The sequence below is a fragment of the Dipodomys spectabilis genome, unplaced genomic scaffold (genome assembly GCF_019054845.1).
Source record: "Dipodomys spectabilis isolate Male_0828 unplaced genomic scaffold, ASM1905484v1 ptg000009l, whole genome shotgun sequence".
In the NCBI taxonomy this organism is placed as follows: Eukaryota; Metazoa; Chordata; class Mammalia; order Rodentia; family Heteromyidae; genus Dipodomys; species Dipodomys spectabilis.
The window spans coordinates 24,594,935-24,612,993 of NW_024870686.1; the positions used below are offsets into that span (position 1 = coordinate 24,594,935).

Below are 18,059 nucleotides of genomic sequence, written 5' to 3' on the forward strand. Positions count from 1 at the left end.
TGCTTTTTAGATGTACAAGAAAAGAATAGTACAAGTACTTATCAAAAGATAGTTGCCAGGGGAAAGGGAGAAAGCAAGCATTCTCTTCTTTGTGTCTGAAGCAAATGGATTTTCATCTACCTTAGGCATTACCATGTATCAAGATTAACAGGAGACATTCTCAGAACAGGATTGTATCCTGGAAATGTGAACAAGCAATATAAAATAGCTGATTGTCTTCTCAGCTAATCCATCCTGGTCTCCTGCCTGGTTTGGGGAAACCAGAGAAGGGTGAGCCTGGTACCCTGGCTGCCAGGATGATGCCGCTCTCTGCCAAGTTAGGCACAGTGGTTAGTGGCTAGATACCAAAGGCAAGTTCTGCCAAACAAGTGCAAATGCCTAACGAGGTGGAATGAACACAGAGCTTGCTTCTGCACAGACACTGGAAAGCCTGGTTAATAGATGCTGCAACTATTGCTACTTTCCAGAAAGATCTGTCTCACCTGGCAGTAGACCAGAAATTGCCAGGCCCCAGCAGACCTTTGAGGCTGCAGGAACAGGCCAATACCAAAGCAGAAAGCACTTCCCTACACTCTAGTGATTACAGTTACGCACCAGCTGCTTGCTGGCTGCTTTCACTCAGCTTTTGAATCTAGAGAAACATGGTGGTCAACCTAGGGGGGACCGTAAGCGCAGGAAAACACATTACTTTTAATGGGAGAGAGATCTTGGAAGCCACTGAGGCCAGACTGGTTTGAGGAACAAAGGGTACATGAAGGTGCCAAGGCTGACAGCGCAGAGCTGCCAGGAAAGTCATTTGCCGAAAGCATTTGGAGGATTTCTTTAGTTACAAGTTAAAAACACTCACAACATCCTCTTTTTATGAAAAACAAATAAGGAAATTAAGAGTCAGAGGTGAGTATGAAGGATAATAGTCACTTTATTCCACCTGATCTCACATCTGTGCTCAACAACTCAGACCACATCAGGACAGAGACATATAATTTGGTACCACAATGTGTGCTAACCCACACGTTTGACTTTAGAACTTACACTGGCGGGAAAAATAGGATTTACTTCATTTTCATGACAGTTGGCATGTCCGGTATTCATGAGTCTACTGAAAGTTCCACAGTCATTACCGCAGGGGGGAAAAATACGCTCCTTCTCAACTACTCAGGTATCAGATAGTAAATATTTTTCTTTTGGAAATGAATGGAAAAATCCACTTTTGTCTAGTTGCTGCATTTTACTATTACAAATATAGACCTCAGATTAACATGAAGACTCAATTTTTGTCTTCCTAAACACGTCCCTTCTGCCCCGGGACTGTGCTAAAGGAGAAAGCCTGGTACAAAATTGCCTTCAGTGGTCCTGAACCAATGAGTTAGTGGTAGAAAGCATAGGTTATCAGGAGAATAGCTAACAAAAGGTTTTCCTCATGTAAATCCTGCTAACTCTATTCTACAGTGTGTTTATATAAAGTATTAATAGTGATCTTACATCTGTTTCTAGGCTTCAAGAGATGCATACAGCTCGTGAGTATTCAGTTTCGGATTCTTGAAATTCCAAAAGGAATTATTATAAAACATTGACTACTCTATTAAAGGACTTCAATAATGGACTGTTGGACTCTGAATCCATGGGTTTGAATCCTGTTTGTTCCCACAGTCATTTAAATTACTGTGACAATGGTAACTGAAGTCCAATTTGGAGGCTGGCTGCATTGCACCATCTGAAACCATTAATATTCTGAGAGACAAAATAGGAGTCTGCTGAAAGGACTTATGTTACATATGCAAGTATGATGGTTAACGCAAGGAAAAACACCTGTGAGACTCAGATGCCAACTTAGAAGCTGCTGTTTTTTTCCCTACAACTGCCATTTTTCACTTGAAAGAATCAATGGACAAACTTATTTTCTTAAACATGAATGAAAGTGGGGAGGGGGGGTCACTTCAAGGACATTTGTTGCCACAAAAACTTGAGCTATCAGGCAAAACTCAGATTTTTTTTTCTTTGTGTCCAGTCCTGGGGCTTAAACTCTGGGACTGGACATTGTTCTTGAGCTTCTCTTTGTTCAAGGCTAGCGCTCCACCACTTGAACCACAGCGCCACTTCCAGCTTTTTCTGCTCTAGCTGGCTTTGAACCACAATCCTCAGATCTCAGCCTCCTGAGTAGCTAGGATTACAGGCGTGAGCCACCAGCACCCGGCTTAAAACTCAGATTTTTGAACTACATAGCTTCCCAGGAATTAAAGACTTTCTTGTTAGATTGATGGCAATACAAACAAATGTGTTATTGTTATTAAAATGAAATGGTCAGTATCTGGAAGATCTGCATTACTTAGGAATATTGTACAGAGGGACAAATTCCTCATGTTCTCACTTCTACATGGAAGCTTAAAAGTATGTAGGAAGACTATGGTTCATAACAATTAAATGTCCATTACAAAAAAGCTCACAGAGAACGTTCTCAGTATATCCAGAACACAGAAATTATAAATATTTGAGGTGATGGATATGCCAGCTATCTAGATTTGACTGAATATATATGTATATAAAAATCACTGTACCCCATAGAATATTTGGAATTTTTATCAACAAAAATCAAATAAAAAGACTTGGGGGGCAGACATGGGGCTTCCACCTGTAATCCCAGCTATGCTGGTGGCACGGTCTGTAACTAGGCTCTGTCCACCCAGAACAGCAGGAAAAAGAATCGCATCTGTTTATCAGTACCTCTGTTTTCTAGTTCTACAGCTCTCAAGTTATCTACTCTGAAGCTCATTTCTATCACCCCCCCCCCCCCCCGAACACAGCAAAAGCAAAAATACCATTTCAGTTGAGTAATAGGGCTCAGACAGGGTGTATTAAAAGCCTAGCAATACATTTCAACGATGAACAGTAAATAAATGAACAATCATACTGTCCTTTTGTGAGGACCCTCTGACTTCAACAGAGAAATGGTCCCAGTAATAGAGTCCATTACCTGGAGGTGAACGATGCAGCCCTTGCCTCATTTAAAGTGAGAGTTTCAAAAAAAAAGCAAAAATAAAAACCAAAACCCCAATAAATAAGTGTAAAATGCCCTCATGCGAGGCCCTGTGGCTTGTATAGACGCCTCATACCCTGTGAACTCCAGCCCTTCTCTTCCCAGCTCATCTCACCGTAGGGCTGTCGGGATAAGGCAAGCACCATAAAGACAGAAGATACGAACTCGAGGATCAGACCAACCCACACCTACAACATTTCACTCTCTGATTGGAAAAGCCTTCTTCATATCTGACTTAAACAGGAACGCCCAAGCCATGCTCACTATATGCACCTGTAATCCCAGTTATTCGGAAGGTGGAGACAGGAGAATCACAAGTGTGAGGCCAGTGTGGGCAACCCAGAGGTCATGTTTCAAAAACACCATAAATTAACCAAATAAGAACACCTAGGGCTGGGAAGGTGGCTCAGTGGTAGAGCACTTGCCTTGCATGCCTGAGGCCCTGGGTTCGATTCCTCAGCACCACATAAGAAAAAAAAAAGAGTTAAAGAACACCTACTGCAGCTTTCCTCAGTAGCTGTGGTATACAGACTTTATAAAAACAAATTTTTTGGTTCTTTTTTTCCTTATTTGGTCATGGGGCTTGAACTCAGGGCTTGCACAAAATCCCTGAGCTTTAAGACCAGTGTTCTACCACTGAGCCACATCTACACTTCCGGTTTTCTGTGGTTAACTAGAGATACCTGGAAAAAGAGTCTCACAGACTCTTTTTTTTTTTTTTTTTTGTTCGGTTGTGGAGCCTGAACTCTGGGCCTGGGCGCTGTCCCTCAGCTCTTCAGCTCAAGGCTAGCGCTCTACCACTTGAGCCACAGCGCCACTTCCTCTCACAGACTCTTTTTGCCATGGCTGGCTTCAAATCAGATCCTCAGATCTCAGTCTCTTCAGTAGCTAGGATTTCTGGCATGAGCCAACCGATGTATAGCTTTCTTCTTCCTCCCTCCTTCCTCCTCCTCCTCCTCTTCCTTTTTTTAATTGAGATCTGAGGATTGCGGTTCAAAGTCAATCCAGGCAGGAAAGTCTGTGAGACTCTTATCTCCAATAAACCACTCAGAAAACTGGAAGTGGTGCTGTAGCTCAAGTGGTAGAGTGCTAGCCTTGAGCTGAAAAGCGGGGGAGGGGGGGGGCAGACTCCCAGGCCCAGAGTTCAAGGCCCACAACCAACAACAAAAAAGAAAAGAAAATGTTACTATAAAGGTGATATAGAGAGGGGTTACAGTTACACAAGTCAGGTAATGAGTATATTCATTTTTGGACAATGTCGCTCCTTCCCCTTCATTCACTCCCAGTTTTTTCTTTCCCATCCAAAAACTTTTAAGAGAAGATTCTTTCTTCCCTCAATATCCCTACTTAATTCTCTCTTTGATTCAGGGAAATAAGTGCTTCTTAGAAATCTTTCTGCCAGGGAGACCTAGGCCAGCGAGCCTGCCCCTCAGGGAGACTGAGCTCTGGAAGGAGCTCCTGTCCCACAAAGCCACACAGCCATGCGTGCAGCCGGCAGTAGCTCCCTATTCAGTGAAGGCTTCCTTTCCACCTGACCGTTGTGCTTCTCCAGAATCTTAAGAATCTGTAGTTTAGAATCTCAATCTCTTCTCCAGAGCCCTTTATCCTAGGTTTTGATTTGTTCACTGGGACTTTGCTGTGCTGGAGACTGCACCGATATTTTTCGTTGGATTAAAATGACAGTGCTCATTCTAAAATAAGTTACTAGGTTATTAAGAATGTGGTTTTCCTCCCACACATTAGCTACATTTGGAAGAAGAGAATCTGCCCTAGGAGTCAGTGAAGAGGAAAACAAAGCTGTGGGCCATTTCCCAGAGATACACTAAAGGGTATTCTGGGATGTAATTAAAGTATGTTATTTATGGAATTTCAACACACGTAATTAGGTGGGTTTGGTGCTAAGCTCACTCTTGGTACTTTTTAGCACGTTCACCTTCTATGTGGCAGGAATGATGGAAGGACATCCTATTGATGATTTATCAAATACATCACAAGGAGCAAACCATAATCAACTTAGTTCTAAGTGCATTCAGAGCGCTACACACATTATCCATATTAGAACTTCCACAATTTTTGCTGAAGGAAATTTCTGCTGAAGGAGCAGCTGACCCTGCTTTCCAGCTCTCCAAAGGAACTGCCTTTTCCCCAGGAGAAGCTGTCAAAATGAATCTCCACGGACTGAGGACTGAGAGTCAGCTTGGAACTCATTATAAGCGCAGAGAAAGCTTGGTTCTGCCCTTATTCTATGACTTTTAAGGACTGTCTTCTCTCTATCATTGGTCCTTTTTTTTTAAACCAGATAGTCCAGAAGCGAGAGGGCTACAATCTCTCATCTTGAGGTATGACAGCCTCCCACTGCAATCTGAGTCCTGGCTCCAAACCATCCAGGTTTCTCTTCAACGTGTGTGGCCTAACAACAGTACCCAAATACTGAAAGTTGTTTATTTTCCAGAATAGTTGATGTGCTTCCAGAATAAATGGGAAGGTGGTAGCTTCCTTTTCCTCAAATGTTGACTCATGCTTGGTTTAACAGGATAACCAGTGTCACACACAGTTTTTTTTTATCTTGAATGTGGAAATCCCTCACCCTTTGTGTGTGGTGGTGGGGATTTGTATTGGTTGGGATCTGAACTCAGGGCCTCACACTTGACTATTTGAGCCATGTCCTAATGCTTTTTTGCTCTGGTTATTTTTTGGATAGAGTCTTGTGCTTTTCACCCATGTGTCAGCCTCATGATCTGCCTACCCATCCTACAGATATTCAGCACCACATCTGGACTGCTTGATAAGATGAGAAGAATCAGTAACTTTTTCACTGGGCTAGACTTGAACCAGAGCTCCTTCTAATGGCTGCCTTTTGGGAACTGGGGATTACGTGTGTGTGCCACCATGCCTGGCTCCTCCTTACATCATGGTTTGTGCGGTCACTTCCACGGCCCTGGGCCCAGTGGTTTGGCTTTAGCTATCCTTTTAGATGTTACCAAGTATTTCTGCTATGAAGTCATGTATATATTTTTGGTAACCTTTCCAATTTGCAAAATCATACACTGAAAAGAAAAAAAGAAAACCAGGAAAGACTCTCTCCACCTTACCCCACCATCCCCCCCCCCCAAAAAAATTAGGGAAATGAGGGATAAAATCAAATGACTCAAAACTTAGGACTTAAGAGAGGAAGAGGAATGGACTAGAACACTTAAAACTTTGGCTACTTTGGAACCAGAGTCCTCAGGAAAGCGAAATCATTTAGAATAGTTAAAATCCCCACAGGTATTTTGTACTTCCTTTCACAGTCCATCCTTGCAACCAGCCTTCAAACGCAGGGACCGGTGACGTCCTTTTCTGTAGTTTTTAGAAGCATCTGCTTCTAGTATAGAGCAGTTTAATCGAAATTAAAAGCATGACCCAAGGGCAGCTTTGCTCATCAATCAGTTCCTTCTCGGCTTCTTCAATGCTTTTGTAGCTTTCAGAGACAGGTGGCCCAGTGGCAAGGACACTGGGATTTAAGACTACTAACTACCACATGAACTTTTTTCCTTAGGGCTTCACTGGTGCATTGTTACAGACATCTTCCTGAAGAAACTTGCCCCTGATCACTTCCAAACATTAGCATGCAGGAGGAAATCTAAGAATCCCAAGACTTCCACAAGGAACTGATACCATTCCCTATTTATCAAACACAAGAAGCAATGTTCATGACAGAGTCACACGGCAGGAAGCAGGCTGTGTCTAATTGTTCTGGCTACATCTGCCAGGCTGAGCTGCTAAATTCCAGGTGGGTTCTGTTAATGCCCTCACTAAGGCAGGGTGGGGGTGTCCTGTGCTCTGTACCAACCCGGGGCTCTGGCACATGTTGGTCTGTTGGTAGACGCTCTTTTGTGAGCTACTGATGACCTGGTAGCGGAGAACAGTGGTTATATACTTTGAAAGGATTAACAATTTCCCAAAAATGGAGAGGCTCTAGGAGGAAAAGGTACAAAAATTATCCCTTTAAAATGTCCGTGTTGCTGGGCGCTGGTGGCTCACACTTGTAATCCTAGCTACTCAGGAGCCTGAGATATGAGGATCCCGGTTCAAAGCCAGTCCAGACAAGAAAGTCCGTGAGACTCTTATCTCCAATAAACCACCAGAAAACGGTTAGTGGTGCTGTGGCTCAAGTGGTAGAGTGCTAGCCTTGAGCTGAAGGGCTCAGGGATAGCGCCCAGGCCTAAAGTTCAAGGCTGAAAATAAAATAAAATGTCTGTGTCAGTGTTCCTGATGAGCAAGAGTCTTCCTGTGAAGGGGACAAAAGTGTAAGGTTTTCCCTGAAAGCATGTCACTGGAGTGGGTTGGTATCAAACACCTAAGGATAATGCATGGCCCCTTTTCTAACTAGCTTCCACAGAACTTTCTTCAAACTCTGTGTGAGTAGCAGTTAGGAAGATTTTTTTTTTTTAACCAGGTATATTTGATAATTTGTACCACTGGTGTTTGGAGCTAGAGGAAAGAAAGTTGGGGAAATGACACTAGTCCCCAGGAAACAGAGCAACTTGGATAATGACCAGACAGTGGGTCTGGTCTCAAGGTCTGGACAATAGAGGAATGTTCAGCAGTCTTCGCTACAGGAAGTAGGTATTCCCAACGTGGTGTGAGAGGAGAGCTCCTGAGACAGGGATTCAGAACTGCGGCCACTCTGTCAGTGGTGAATCTTTGCAGCCTCATCCTATGAATGTGGTACCCCTCTAGTCTGTGGACATAGGGGTTGACACAAATTACCCTTCGACCTTTATAATAATTTAGGGTTGCTGATACCTTGTGAGCTAGGACCTTAAACAAAAATCAGCCCTGTTGCCATAACTGTGGAATTTCCAAAGTGCAATGCGTTTATGTGTGTTTGCCTTTGTATGAGTTTGCTTAATACAGAAAGAAGAAAAGAAAGCAGACATCAGAACAGTTTGTTTTTTTTGAAGTTAATCTGGAAAATCCCTAAGCTCTCAGAAAGTTCCCAAGAGTAACAAGTTTTGGGCCATCTAGAAAGTACCTTTGGCCCTAAAGAAAAGACATGTTTTTGGGCTGAAGGTGTGGCTTGAGAGGTAAAACTGCTTGCTTAGCAAGAACCACGCCCTGGGCTGAAGCTCTAGTACCACCAATAAAGTCCAACATAAGATATCTGAAATTGTTTGCAAATGCTCTTGCATATTAGATCTAAGACACTTGGCAAATAAGATATATTTTGGGCATCTATGAGCAGAAGGATTTGGGGGTAAGAGTTGTTCTCAGTGTAGTTTGGATGTTTATATAGACCTATCATATATTTTGATAACAGAAATTAGGACAAAGGGCTCAAATATGTAAGACATACCTAGATAAGATCCACATATATGTGTGTATATGTGACATATTGTTCTAATTATTTCTTTTAATTTCTTGTGAATAGCTGTGAGATTTTGTTTGCTTTAACTGAAACAGAGGTCATAATATATGGAAACAAATTAAAAGAAAAACTATGGCATTTCAATTCAGTTTAACAACACTTACCACTCAAATATTGGCCTGGCAGTGTCCTTCAAGAGTGGATAGAAAATGAGGAAAGCTCACAACTACAATTCACCTTCATTTAGTATATAACATCAACATTAAGAGTATGAAATTCATTATTGGGCCATAGGTTGTACCGTGCCTGTAACTCCAGCAACTTGGGTAAACGTAGGAGGATTACAAGTTTAACCCCAACCTGGATAACATTAGCAAGACTTTATATCAAAATACAAATCAAAGGGCAGGAGGTATACCTCAAGGTGTACCACTGCACTAGCAAGTGAAAAGTGAAGCCCTGAGTTCAACCCACAGAACAATTTTTTTTTAATCAGCATTTACTTGGAATCAGTTAAGAAAAAAATTATCTGGTATATAAAGGCACAACTATAAATGTCAATTTTTTCAAACCCTATTTTCTACAGACAAGCTTAAGGAAGTCAACAACTATCATATTAGCATATGCCTCGTTTTCAGAATTTTCAAAGCACTTTTTCACCTATTATTTCCTTGGGTAAAGGCAACTAAGATAGCTTTCTATAAAACTGAAATGCAAAAGGTGTGCTAAGTGGGAGGTAATGTTAATATTAGAAGCAGATGAATTTGCTCAACCAGTCAAAATATTTAACTCATTTATTTGAAACAAAATAGTTTGGATTCTATACCTCTGTAAGTCTTTCCAGGCAGAAGGATTTGAATAATTTCCATGTGCTTGAATCAGCAGCTCACAAGAAAGGAAATAAAATTTCAACCTTATTACATTTTTTTTTTACTATGCCCACAAATACAACTTTCCACATAATTCCCACAGGCAGACACCCCACCCTGACTGGCTCTGCATTAGTTCACCAAAACCAGGGAGCAAGCTGGTTTGGGCCAACCCAAACTGGTTGCTCTGGGCAGAATGGCTTATTCTATCTCTACCATTCTATTTCCATAAATGGAACCATTCTACTTTGTGTTACTGGGCTTCAAAGCCTTGAATTTACCTTTAATTCTATTCAATGACCTGTCAAAGCCTACTAATTCTGTTTTGTTCTTACGTTGAGTCTCCTTTTTCTAAGTCTCTAACCTCCACTGAAGTCCCTATTTCAATATCCTGAACCCATTAAGAGGTGGGTCTCCACCTCCCAACTCACTTCAGATCTCCCTACCATTGTGACAGTCTAAAGTTCTCTTTTATCAATATGTGAGTCTGACTACCAAATGCAGAACAGACTTTGTGGATGGCCTTCAATGTCCTGCATAAAGCCAGCTTTGTTTTTCTGTGCATGCTATCTGCTTATTCATGTCTTCTGCTCTTGTACCCTCTTCCCAGGAGTACACACTCATCTTCCAGGGGTATCCTTCTCTGTCTCTCCTGATGTGGCTTCTCTTTATGCTAAGTCACACCAGTTTTACTCATGTCTTTCCTCTAGTTCTTCTATTCTACCTTACATTGCAGCATACTTTCCTCTTAGCTTGCATGTTGCTGATGAGCTGTGTTCTCACAGATATATGCCGAGGCAGGCTCTTACAGTGCCTTGTATACACTGGAGATAGTCAATCGTTAAAGAAAACCATATATTTTAATGAAAAAACAAGTTAGGAAAAGGATGAAGTCAGTCTTGATTCAAGTCTTTAAAAAGTAGTAGGCCTCCAGTTCACTCAAAATACTGTGACCGTTTTAAGGAGCAATCAACAAATAGTAAATTACTCAGCCAGTGAATGGAATTCAAAGCTACCACAGCCATGAGTCACACTGGCAGCTGGGGCAATCACCCCTGCTTTTTGGTAGGGAGCATTCAGCTGAAAAGACTCTGGAACAGCCACAAGAACGAACAAGTTAACCACAGGGTCAGGTGTCATGGCTGGGCCAACAGCCCAAAGTTTGGCTGCTAAGCTTTGCAGGTGGCTCATTTATGCGACTGACAGAGGCAAAAGAACAAGGCTGTTTGAACCCACATCCTAAAGCTGCACACAGCCAGCCACACGATCTAGTTGCAGATGGCTCTACGGTACATTTTCTGTGAGAGTGAAGGAGGGCATGTTTGGTGTGTTCCCAGCATGTTGTCAGTGAAAGTACGAAGATACAGGTAATATGCAAAGCTTGGGGAGGGGTGGAGCCATTTGCACATTCTAGCTTATGAATTACTCCTTTTCAGAATTTCTGGTCATTTAAGTTGAATCCCAAATCCTTAAGAGGTTAATATTGCTAGACCCATTTTAACTATTAGGAAACTAAATTTGCAGAGGACATCTAACAGAAGATTTTAGATGTGAAACTAGAGGCAGATCCATTCATCCTCCATTCCCTCAAAAGTTAATTTACTAAGTTGGTAATACAGAACTTCTACGTGTCAGTCACTAGGCATAACTTAGCAAAGAAAACAGACATAGTCCTTTATTGCAGTTTCTAGACTAGACTCTTAACAAACTAAATAACCCAGTATTTAATTATAAAATTATAAATACTATAAATGCAATGGCAAATGAGCATTTATAGAATAAAGATGGGGCCTTAAAAATTAGATGTACTTTAGGTCCAATGGAGACCTAAAGGGCAGGAAGAACCAGCCATAAGAAGGAGAGAAAAGGCAGAGCAAAGAGAGGGGACAGACAGGCCACTGTAGCATGGGCACTACGGAGGAGTATAGTAACGAGGGAAGCTCACAAGCAGACCCTGCCTTCAGAGTCACAGCGTGAGGGCTACTGCAAGTCAGGAGCCTGGGTTTTAGTTGAAGTACAATAGGAAGGTACAGAATAGTTATATTTGGGTTTCTGAAAGACCACATTGGTTTCCATATAATGGGAAATGAGAGGCTTCTGCAGGATTCCAGGGGAGATGATGGTCATCTGGGCACAATGTTGGCAATGGAGATGAAAGAAATGGTCCTAGGAGGTGTAGATGTAGAAATTAGAAGCCTGGAAAACAGACTGGACTTGATGGGTGAAGAGAGGGAAGAACAGAGGATTCACTCCTGTCATATCTTTATGTCCTGTTCATCATACAGTTTCCTTAGTATATTTCTAACACTGAACATTAGCTATACTTATATTTAAATGATGCAAAATTAAAAATATATTTTCTTTGCACACTGCTAAGCTCACTTACTCAGGTGCTCTGTCTAGAGAAATGCATTCAGTGTGATATGGTGGAAACACCAAACCATCTTGAGATGAACTACAGCTTTGCCCCATCTTTTGGGTTTATACAAGGAAGTCATACCTCTGAGCCTCAGACTTCACATACCCAGGTAAGAACTCCCACACTTCAGTTGCTAATTACATGCGATACCCAGATCAGGATTGCTTTTTATTTCCCCCTCTTGTTTCAAAACCAGATGAAATGCTTCTTTGCTCCAGAATAAAATTCAACTTATAGTATATCCTGGCATACAAGAGAAAGAGAGTAAGTAGTAGATTCTTTCCTTCGCCTGTTTCCTCCCTTTCACCTTTAATACAACAGCAAGAACGCTATCAGCATCTCTGTAGCGGAGCTCTCTGCAGTAGAGTGTAGTGCAGGACTGAGTTCTTTGTTTAGGTAACTGGGGCGCACTCTGGATTTAGAACCACAGATATTGTTATGGGTCCTAATGAGCATTCTCACAAGACAACTGTAACTCTGCTCCACCCACCCCCACCTCCTGACTAGCAGGTGGCCAGATACAATATGGGAGATTCAGGAAAGTATGGATTTCAGATAAGCAAAAAGCACTTAAATATTCTTCTTCCCGTGAGGTATTGGAGCTTACTTAGACTGAATGTTTTCCTTTGTTTATCTGAAATTCAAATTTCACTGAGCATCTTCTATTGGCAACCTTATAACTATGAAAACCTGTACTAGGAATACATTGCTCCAATATACTTCCTTCACAGCCCTGTGCGATGCTAACTCTTCTCTGTTTTATATATATATATATATATATATATATATATATATATATGTATATGTATATGTATATATAATATAATCTCATGATGCTATAGTTCCACTCTTACTTTCTTTGCATATTTCACTTACCATTTCTGCTTTATACATTATTTGAATGGATGCCTAAAATCTACTGGGATGCCTTAGATTAGGCATGAAATTTTACCTTGTGGTCATAGATTATGCTGGTGTGTGCTTGGAGAGTGGGTTCATTTTGTTCCTGATGTGTTGGTCTTTTAAAATAATAAGGATTATGCTATCACTATACCATCAGGAACATGATTTGAGAGGTTTCTAACAGTGATGACTAAAATTTATATCCCCATTAATGGAGAGATCTACTCAGAATCCATACTATTAAACTTGGAATATTAAAAGACTACAGAGAAAAACTTGACCTCAGTTAATAGTCATTGTCTATCCAAAGTTTGGAGTTGCAAATTCTCCATTTAAAATCATAACAAGGGAAAGAATTTTAAAGCATAGGTTACATTTTTTTTTGTTGTTTCTAGCTGAGAAAACCTTTTGTATATCCTCAAGTGTCTCAATTATTGGTGTCAGTAAGGAGGGGAAAAAGAAAAACAAAAGAATCAAAGGAAACACAGATGTAGTTAGCTGAATGACACACTCAGAAAGGTATTACTATTTGCCATTGTTGCAAAAGATGAGGAGTTTCTTTGCTCCAGAAGGAAAATCAACACAGTAAGGAAGTTCTGCTGTTAAAAAAGTATCCACTAAGCTAATAAAGTATTTAATAATGTGGCTGATTTTCATTCTCTTGCTAGCTCATTTTCTCACTGTGAACTGGAAGTAAAAAAATTTGGACTGGTAGCAATCTGGAGAGAAAACCCCAGAATTTTACACATCATACCTTCCATAGTGCAATAATGTGCCTTCTAGCTATTTTTCTCACCAAAGGCCCCTTATTTCATTGAAATAAAGGCACAAGCATTTTCTCAATTCCTAATAATCTAAGTAGCTATTAAAACAATAGTTGTCCCAATTTTAGAAAGAAGAGGATGTTTGCTTACTCTTCTTGACGTAAGTCATTGACGCTGCGGTCCAGTGAGATCATGTCACTTGCCACCATGTTAAATCCAAACTCTTTAATGCTGGCTTGAATTGCTTGTTTGAATTCTGGTCCCAAAACCAATGGCTTGGCTTCCTCTCCAGGGCCACCAACCACTCCATGAGGCTCAGGTTCTTTGGGTTCAAAGTTACCGAGGATGCCTGGGCGTAGCACAGGATCACGGTAGGTGAATGTCTGAGGCTTAAATGTGAGATACTGCCTCTGCATTATGTCTTTTTGGGCATTTCCTCCAGCATGGCGTTCCTGTTCATTTTTGGCCTTGTTTTTTCTTCTAATAGACTCTAAGTCCACTTCTACTCCTTCAACATGAGGCCATGGTACCACAGGTTTGAATCTGGCATCCCCAGGGGCCAATCCATTGCCTCCTCGGTTAGGCATAGGGTTATTGACATCTCTGTCTTCCTACACAAAAGGGAGGGGGGATATACAATGAGTACAAGAAGGCAAAGCACTGCAGCAGAGTTCATGACACAAATTTTCATGTTGTTTTTAAGTTTTAAACCTGAGGCAAAATGAAATGGTTACAAGCCATCATTAACCAAGATTTCCCATTAGAAGATACCTTTCAGGGTGAAAAAAATACCAAGCAGCAGGCTTTCTCCTCACCTTACTATTTCAGATACACGAATGAACACATTTGTACTTCATGCTTTATAACCTAACTCTCTCTGTCAAAGTACTCTCAAGACTGTATATTGTTAAGGGTCAGAGCAATGAGTTTCTAGGATGTTTGACTGAAACACTCAATAACCTTGGGCAATAGTGGTAGTCACAGATATCTGTCTGATTACATAATGAACATAACCTTTTGTCAACAATGCAGCCATATGGTGACAATAGTATTAAGTGGATGACATATGTTCGTTACTCAACAAGCTTCCTGCCCCGAATAGCACAGGAAAAGAGTAGTGTTGTGAACGCAGTAGTCCCACTGATTAAACTCAGGAGTTTAGCTTAATTCAGAGCTACAACAGAGGGAAAAGCAGAACAAAATCTTTAATAATAACGATATCCAAGTCAGGTGTGTGTGCGTGCGTGCATGCATGTGTGTGTGCATGTATTTGGGTGCACAGCTAGCACTCTACCATTTGAGCTATGCCTCCAGTCTGGCTTTTGCAGGTGAATTGGAGGCAAAAGTCTTGATGATCTATCTGCTTAGGCTGGCTTTGTACCACAAACTTGGGCTTTTAGATTTCAACCTCCTGAGTAGCTAGGATTCTAGATATGTGCCACTGGTGTTTAGCTTCAGTGTGGGCTTTTCAACCATACCCTATGCCTACCTAGTTTGCCTTATTTTAGAGGTTGTACAGATAGAAAAACAGATCTTTAAGTAAAGGTATTCAACAAGAAATATTTTTCTACTTGGACAATCTTCATCCCCTCTGCAGGTCCCTCTATGCAGAAATCCTGAGTGCTTTTGCTTCTGAGGTACAATGCATTAAGCCAATATTATTCACAAAGCAGTGTTCCTCACTATTAGCATCTCCTCAGTGGATTTAAAAAATACTGAAGTCCGTGGCTCACTCTCAGATGCTATGATTTAATTGGACTTGGCATTTGGATTTTAAAAATCACCCCTGGTTCTAATAGGCATCTGAACCTGAGAACCATTAGCCTAAAGAGAGATCCATCTGCTATAATTAGACATGGGAGGGACAGAGTACACACAGCTGGGCAAGAAAGATGCCTGGCAAACAGAGAACTGCAAAGCAGGCTGCAGGCAGTCTGCTGTTTCAGTAAGATGATAGGATTCTATAACCGAATCTTACAGGAACAACACCATGATGAGATGATTAGAATTGTCATCCATTTGATTAACATTTTTCTTACCATTAAAAGTGAAGTTTAAAACTTTGTTTTAAAGAATACGGAATAGGGCTGGGGGTGTGGCTCAAGTGGTAAATGTACCTGCCTAGCAAGTATGAGGCTGGGGTTCAAACCTCAGTATTTCCTTCCATTCCAAACAAGCATACAAAAGTAAAACTCTACATATATGTAGGTTGCTATCAACTGGTTAAAAATAAAAAGGAGGGCTGGGAAGGTGGCTCAGTGGTAGAGTGCTTGCCTTGAATGCATGAGGCCCTGGGTTCGATTCCTCAGCACCACAAAAGCAGAAAAAGTCAGAAGTTGTGCTGTGGCTCAAATGGTAGAGTGCTAGCCTTGAGCTGAAGTGCTGAGGGACAGCGCCCAGGCCCAGAGTTCAGGCCCTACGACCAACAAAAATAAAAAATAAAAAAAATGAAAAGAATACTAACCTACAAATATATATTAAATTGGTCTCTAGCCATAGGGCAATAAACAACTGTATTCTATTGAACACAATTTCCATTTCAATAGACAAGAATCTTCTGCATTACTAACAATTTTCTGTCATTTACAAGATTGTAAAATAGCCCAACAAGAATGAAAGTATATGATAGTCTGAAAAGTTGGGTCGGTCATGTAGTTAGGTCATTTCAAAGTTTTTCACTATTTTTTTCCCTATAAAACAATGTAAAATATAAAGTGTGACGCAGGTTGATTACATCAACATAACACCTTTCTTGGGATATATGCTTGAAGATAAGGCTTCTGGATCAGGCTTCTGATTGGTGCACATCTGGTTAGCAGGAACTTAGCATGAGCCTTATATGTGAGCCCTGATAAGGGTTAAGTGTAAGTAGGTGGAAGGCCACCATGCCACAAATCTTACATTCATGAAGGACTAAAGATTCTCTTGGGAATCAACTAATCCTAAGAAAAGTGCACAATGGTAATTCTCATTGACAGTATCCATTTCTTGGAAAGACTTGGAAAAAACTGTATCAAGTAAAGTAAGCCAGAACCCAACGAAAAGCAGGTCGTGTGATCTCCCTCATTTTGTAAGAATTAGAATATGTATATGAGATTCTAAACAGGGGCTCTCAATAACCCAAGTGCTTAGTGCAAAGGACTATATATAACAAAGCATAGTAACATGAACTCCAACTTATGGAAACAAGAGATTCTCATTAGACCCTGTATATAGTTCGTTCTTTTTTCTCTATTGTTGTTTTTTTCTTTCTTCATTTCTCTTAGGTTTTTGTACCTTGTATTTTGCATAATAGACAATGCAGTATGTGAAAGGGGAAGAGAATCACAGAAACAGCAGAAAAACGGATGAGCCACAGCAACATTGATACTCACTTGACACTATGTGGGATATGGACCAAGGAGGGTTAAATGTGAGATAAAGAGGGACAGAGTAACAATGATTAAAAACGAATGTACTTATTGCCTTACCAGCTCATCACCTTTTCAATTAAAAAGTATCCATTTCTCCAATCTATCTCTTGGCTCTTTCAGAAATTATGCTGATTTATAGTAGAATTTTAAGTGAATTAAAAATAAACTATTGTTTTTTAAAAAGCTACTGAACTTGAGTTAATATTGAACTAAGAGTAACTCAGAAGGATGTCATTCTCTAATTTCCATTTTTCACATGAGCTCCAATGAATTGGTAAAACAAACAAAAACTGAGGGGAAGGAAATGGCTATGGAAGAATGGTTTTGAACAAATGTCAAAATCTGTAGCATAGCATCTCCACCCACTCAGTTATCCAATGTTCCATTGAAGGATAATTGTATACAAGAATATAGGTATAATAGGTATAATATAGGTATATATAGGTACAAGAATAGGAATTACATGACATCCAACTATCCAAATGGTAAAATATATATACTGGAGTTTAGGTTGGCCTGTGCTAATATAAAGATTGCAAATGTAAACTTTTCTCAAATTTGCCCACTTTTTTAAAGATTTATTTATTTTTTATTAGTATTATTTTTGTCGGTCATTGGACCTGAACTCTGGGCCTGGGCACTGTCCCTCAGCTCTTCAGCTCGAGGCTAGTGCTCTACCACTTGAGCCACAGTGCCTCTTCTGACTTTTTCTGCTTCTGGGGTGCTGAGGAATCGAACCCAGGGCCTCATGCATGCAAGGCAAGCGCTCTACCACTGACCCACCTTCCCAGCTCCAAATTTACCCATTTAACAAGAGACATTTTAATAGATTCAAACCTCATGCTTATCTTCCTGTTAAAAGTAAGTGGTTTTGATCTCTTCTTTGACCTAAGGATCCTTCATCCAATCTTAAACTGGTGTGGTTCTTTGAGGAGTCTATCAGTTGTTCCTTTTCCAGTAGGGCTATTTTTTTCATTCTCTCTTGAACATGGTGACTGGTTTTATACGGCCCTTTCCCAAGCCACATCACAGTTCTGATCTCCAAAGTGTTTTCAGCCTATTTCCATTTATCTCCCTGGTACCTAAACTTAACATATCCTTAAGCCTATCATTCACTCACGCCACAGAACCGTTTTTGTTTACTATCCTCTCTCCTTCAGCGACCGGACAACTATCCACTCAACTTATGAAGTCAAGACCTGCGTTTCATCCTCAATTTCTAGTTTGGTTTTAATCTATGCTACTGACTCTGAACATGAAGTCCTGTTTGTTCTCACACTTGGGAGTTCCCGAATTTGACTGCTTCA

General features: G+C 40.7%; 1 protein-coding gene across 2 annotated transcripts in view; it reads right to left on the reverse strand.

Moving 5' to 3' along the window:
- Galnt7 (polypeptide N-acetylgalactosaminyltransferase 7) overlaps positions 1–18,059 on the reverse strand; it is a 122,959-nt gene that overhangs the window by 39,513 nt on the left and 65,387 nt on the right. For both annotated transcript variants that reach the window (XM_042701053.1, XM_042701056.1), the window contains exon 2: positions 13,490–13,950. In XM_042701053.1, the coding sequence (XP_042556987.1) occupies positions 13,490–13,950 (461 nt within the window). The remainder of the gene's footprint in view (positions 1–13,489; positions 13,951–18,059) is intronic.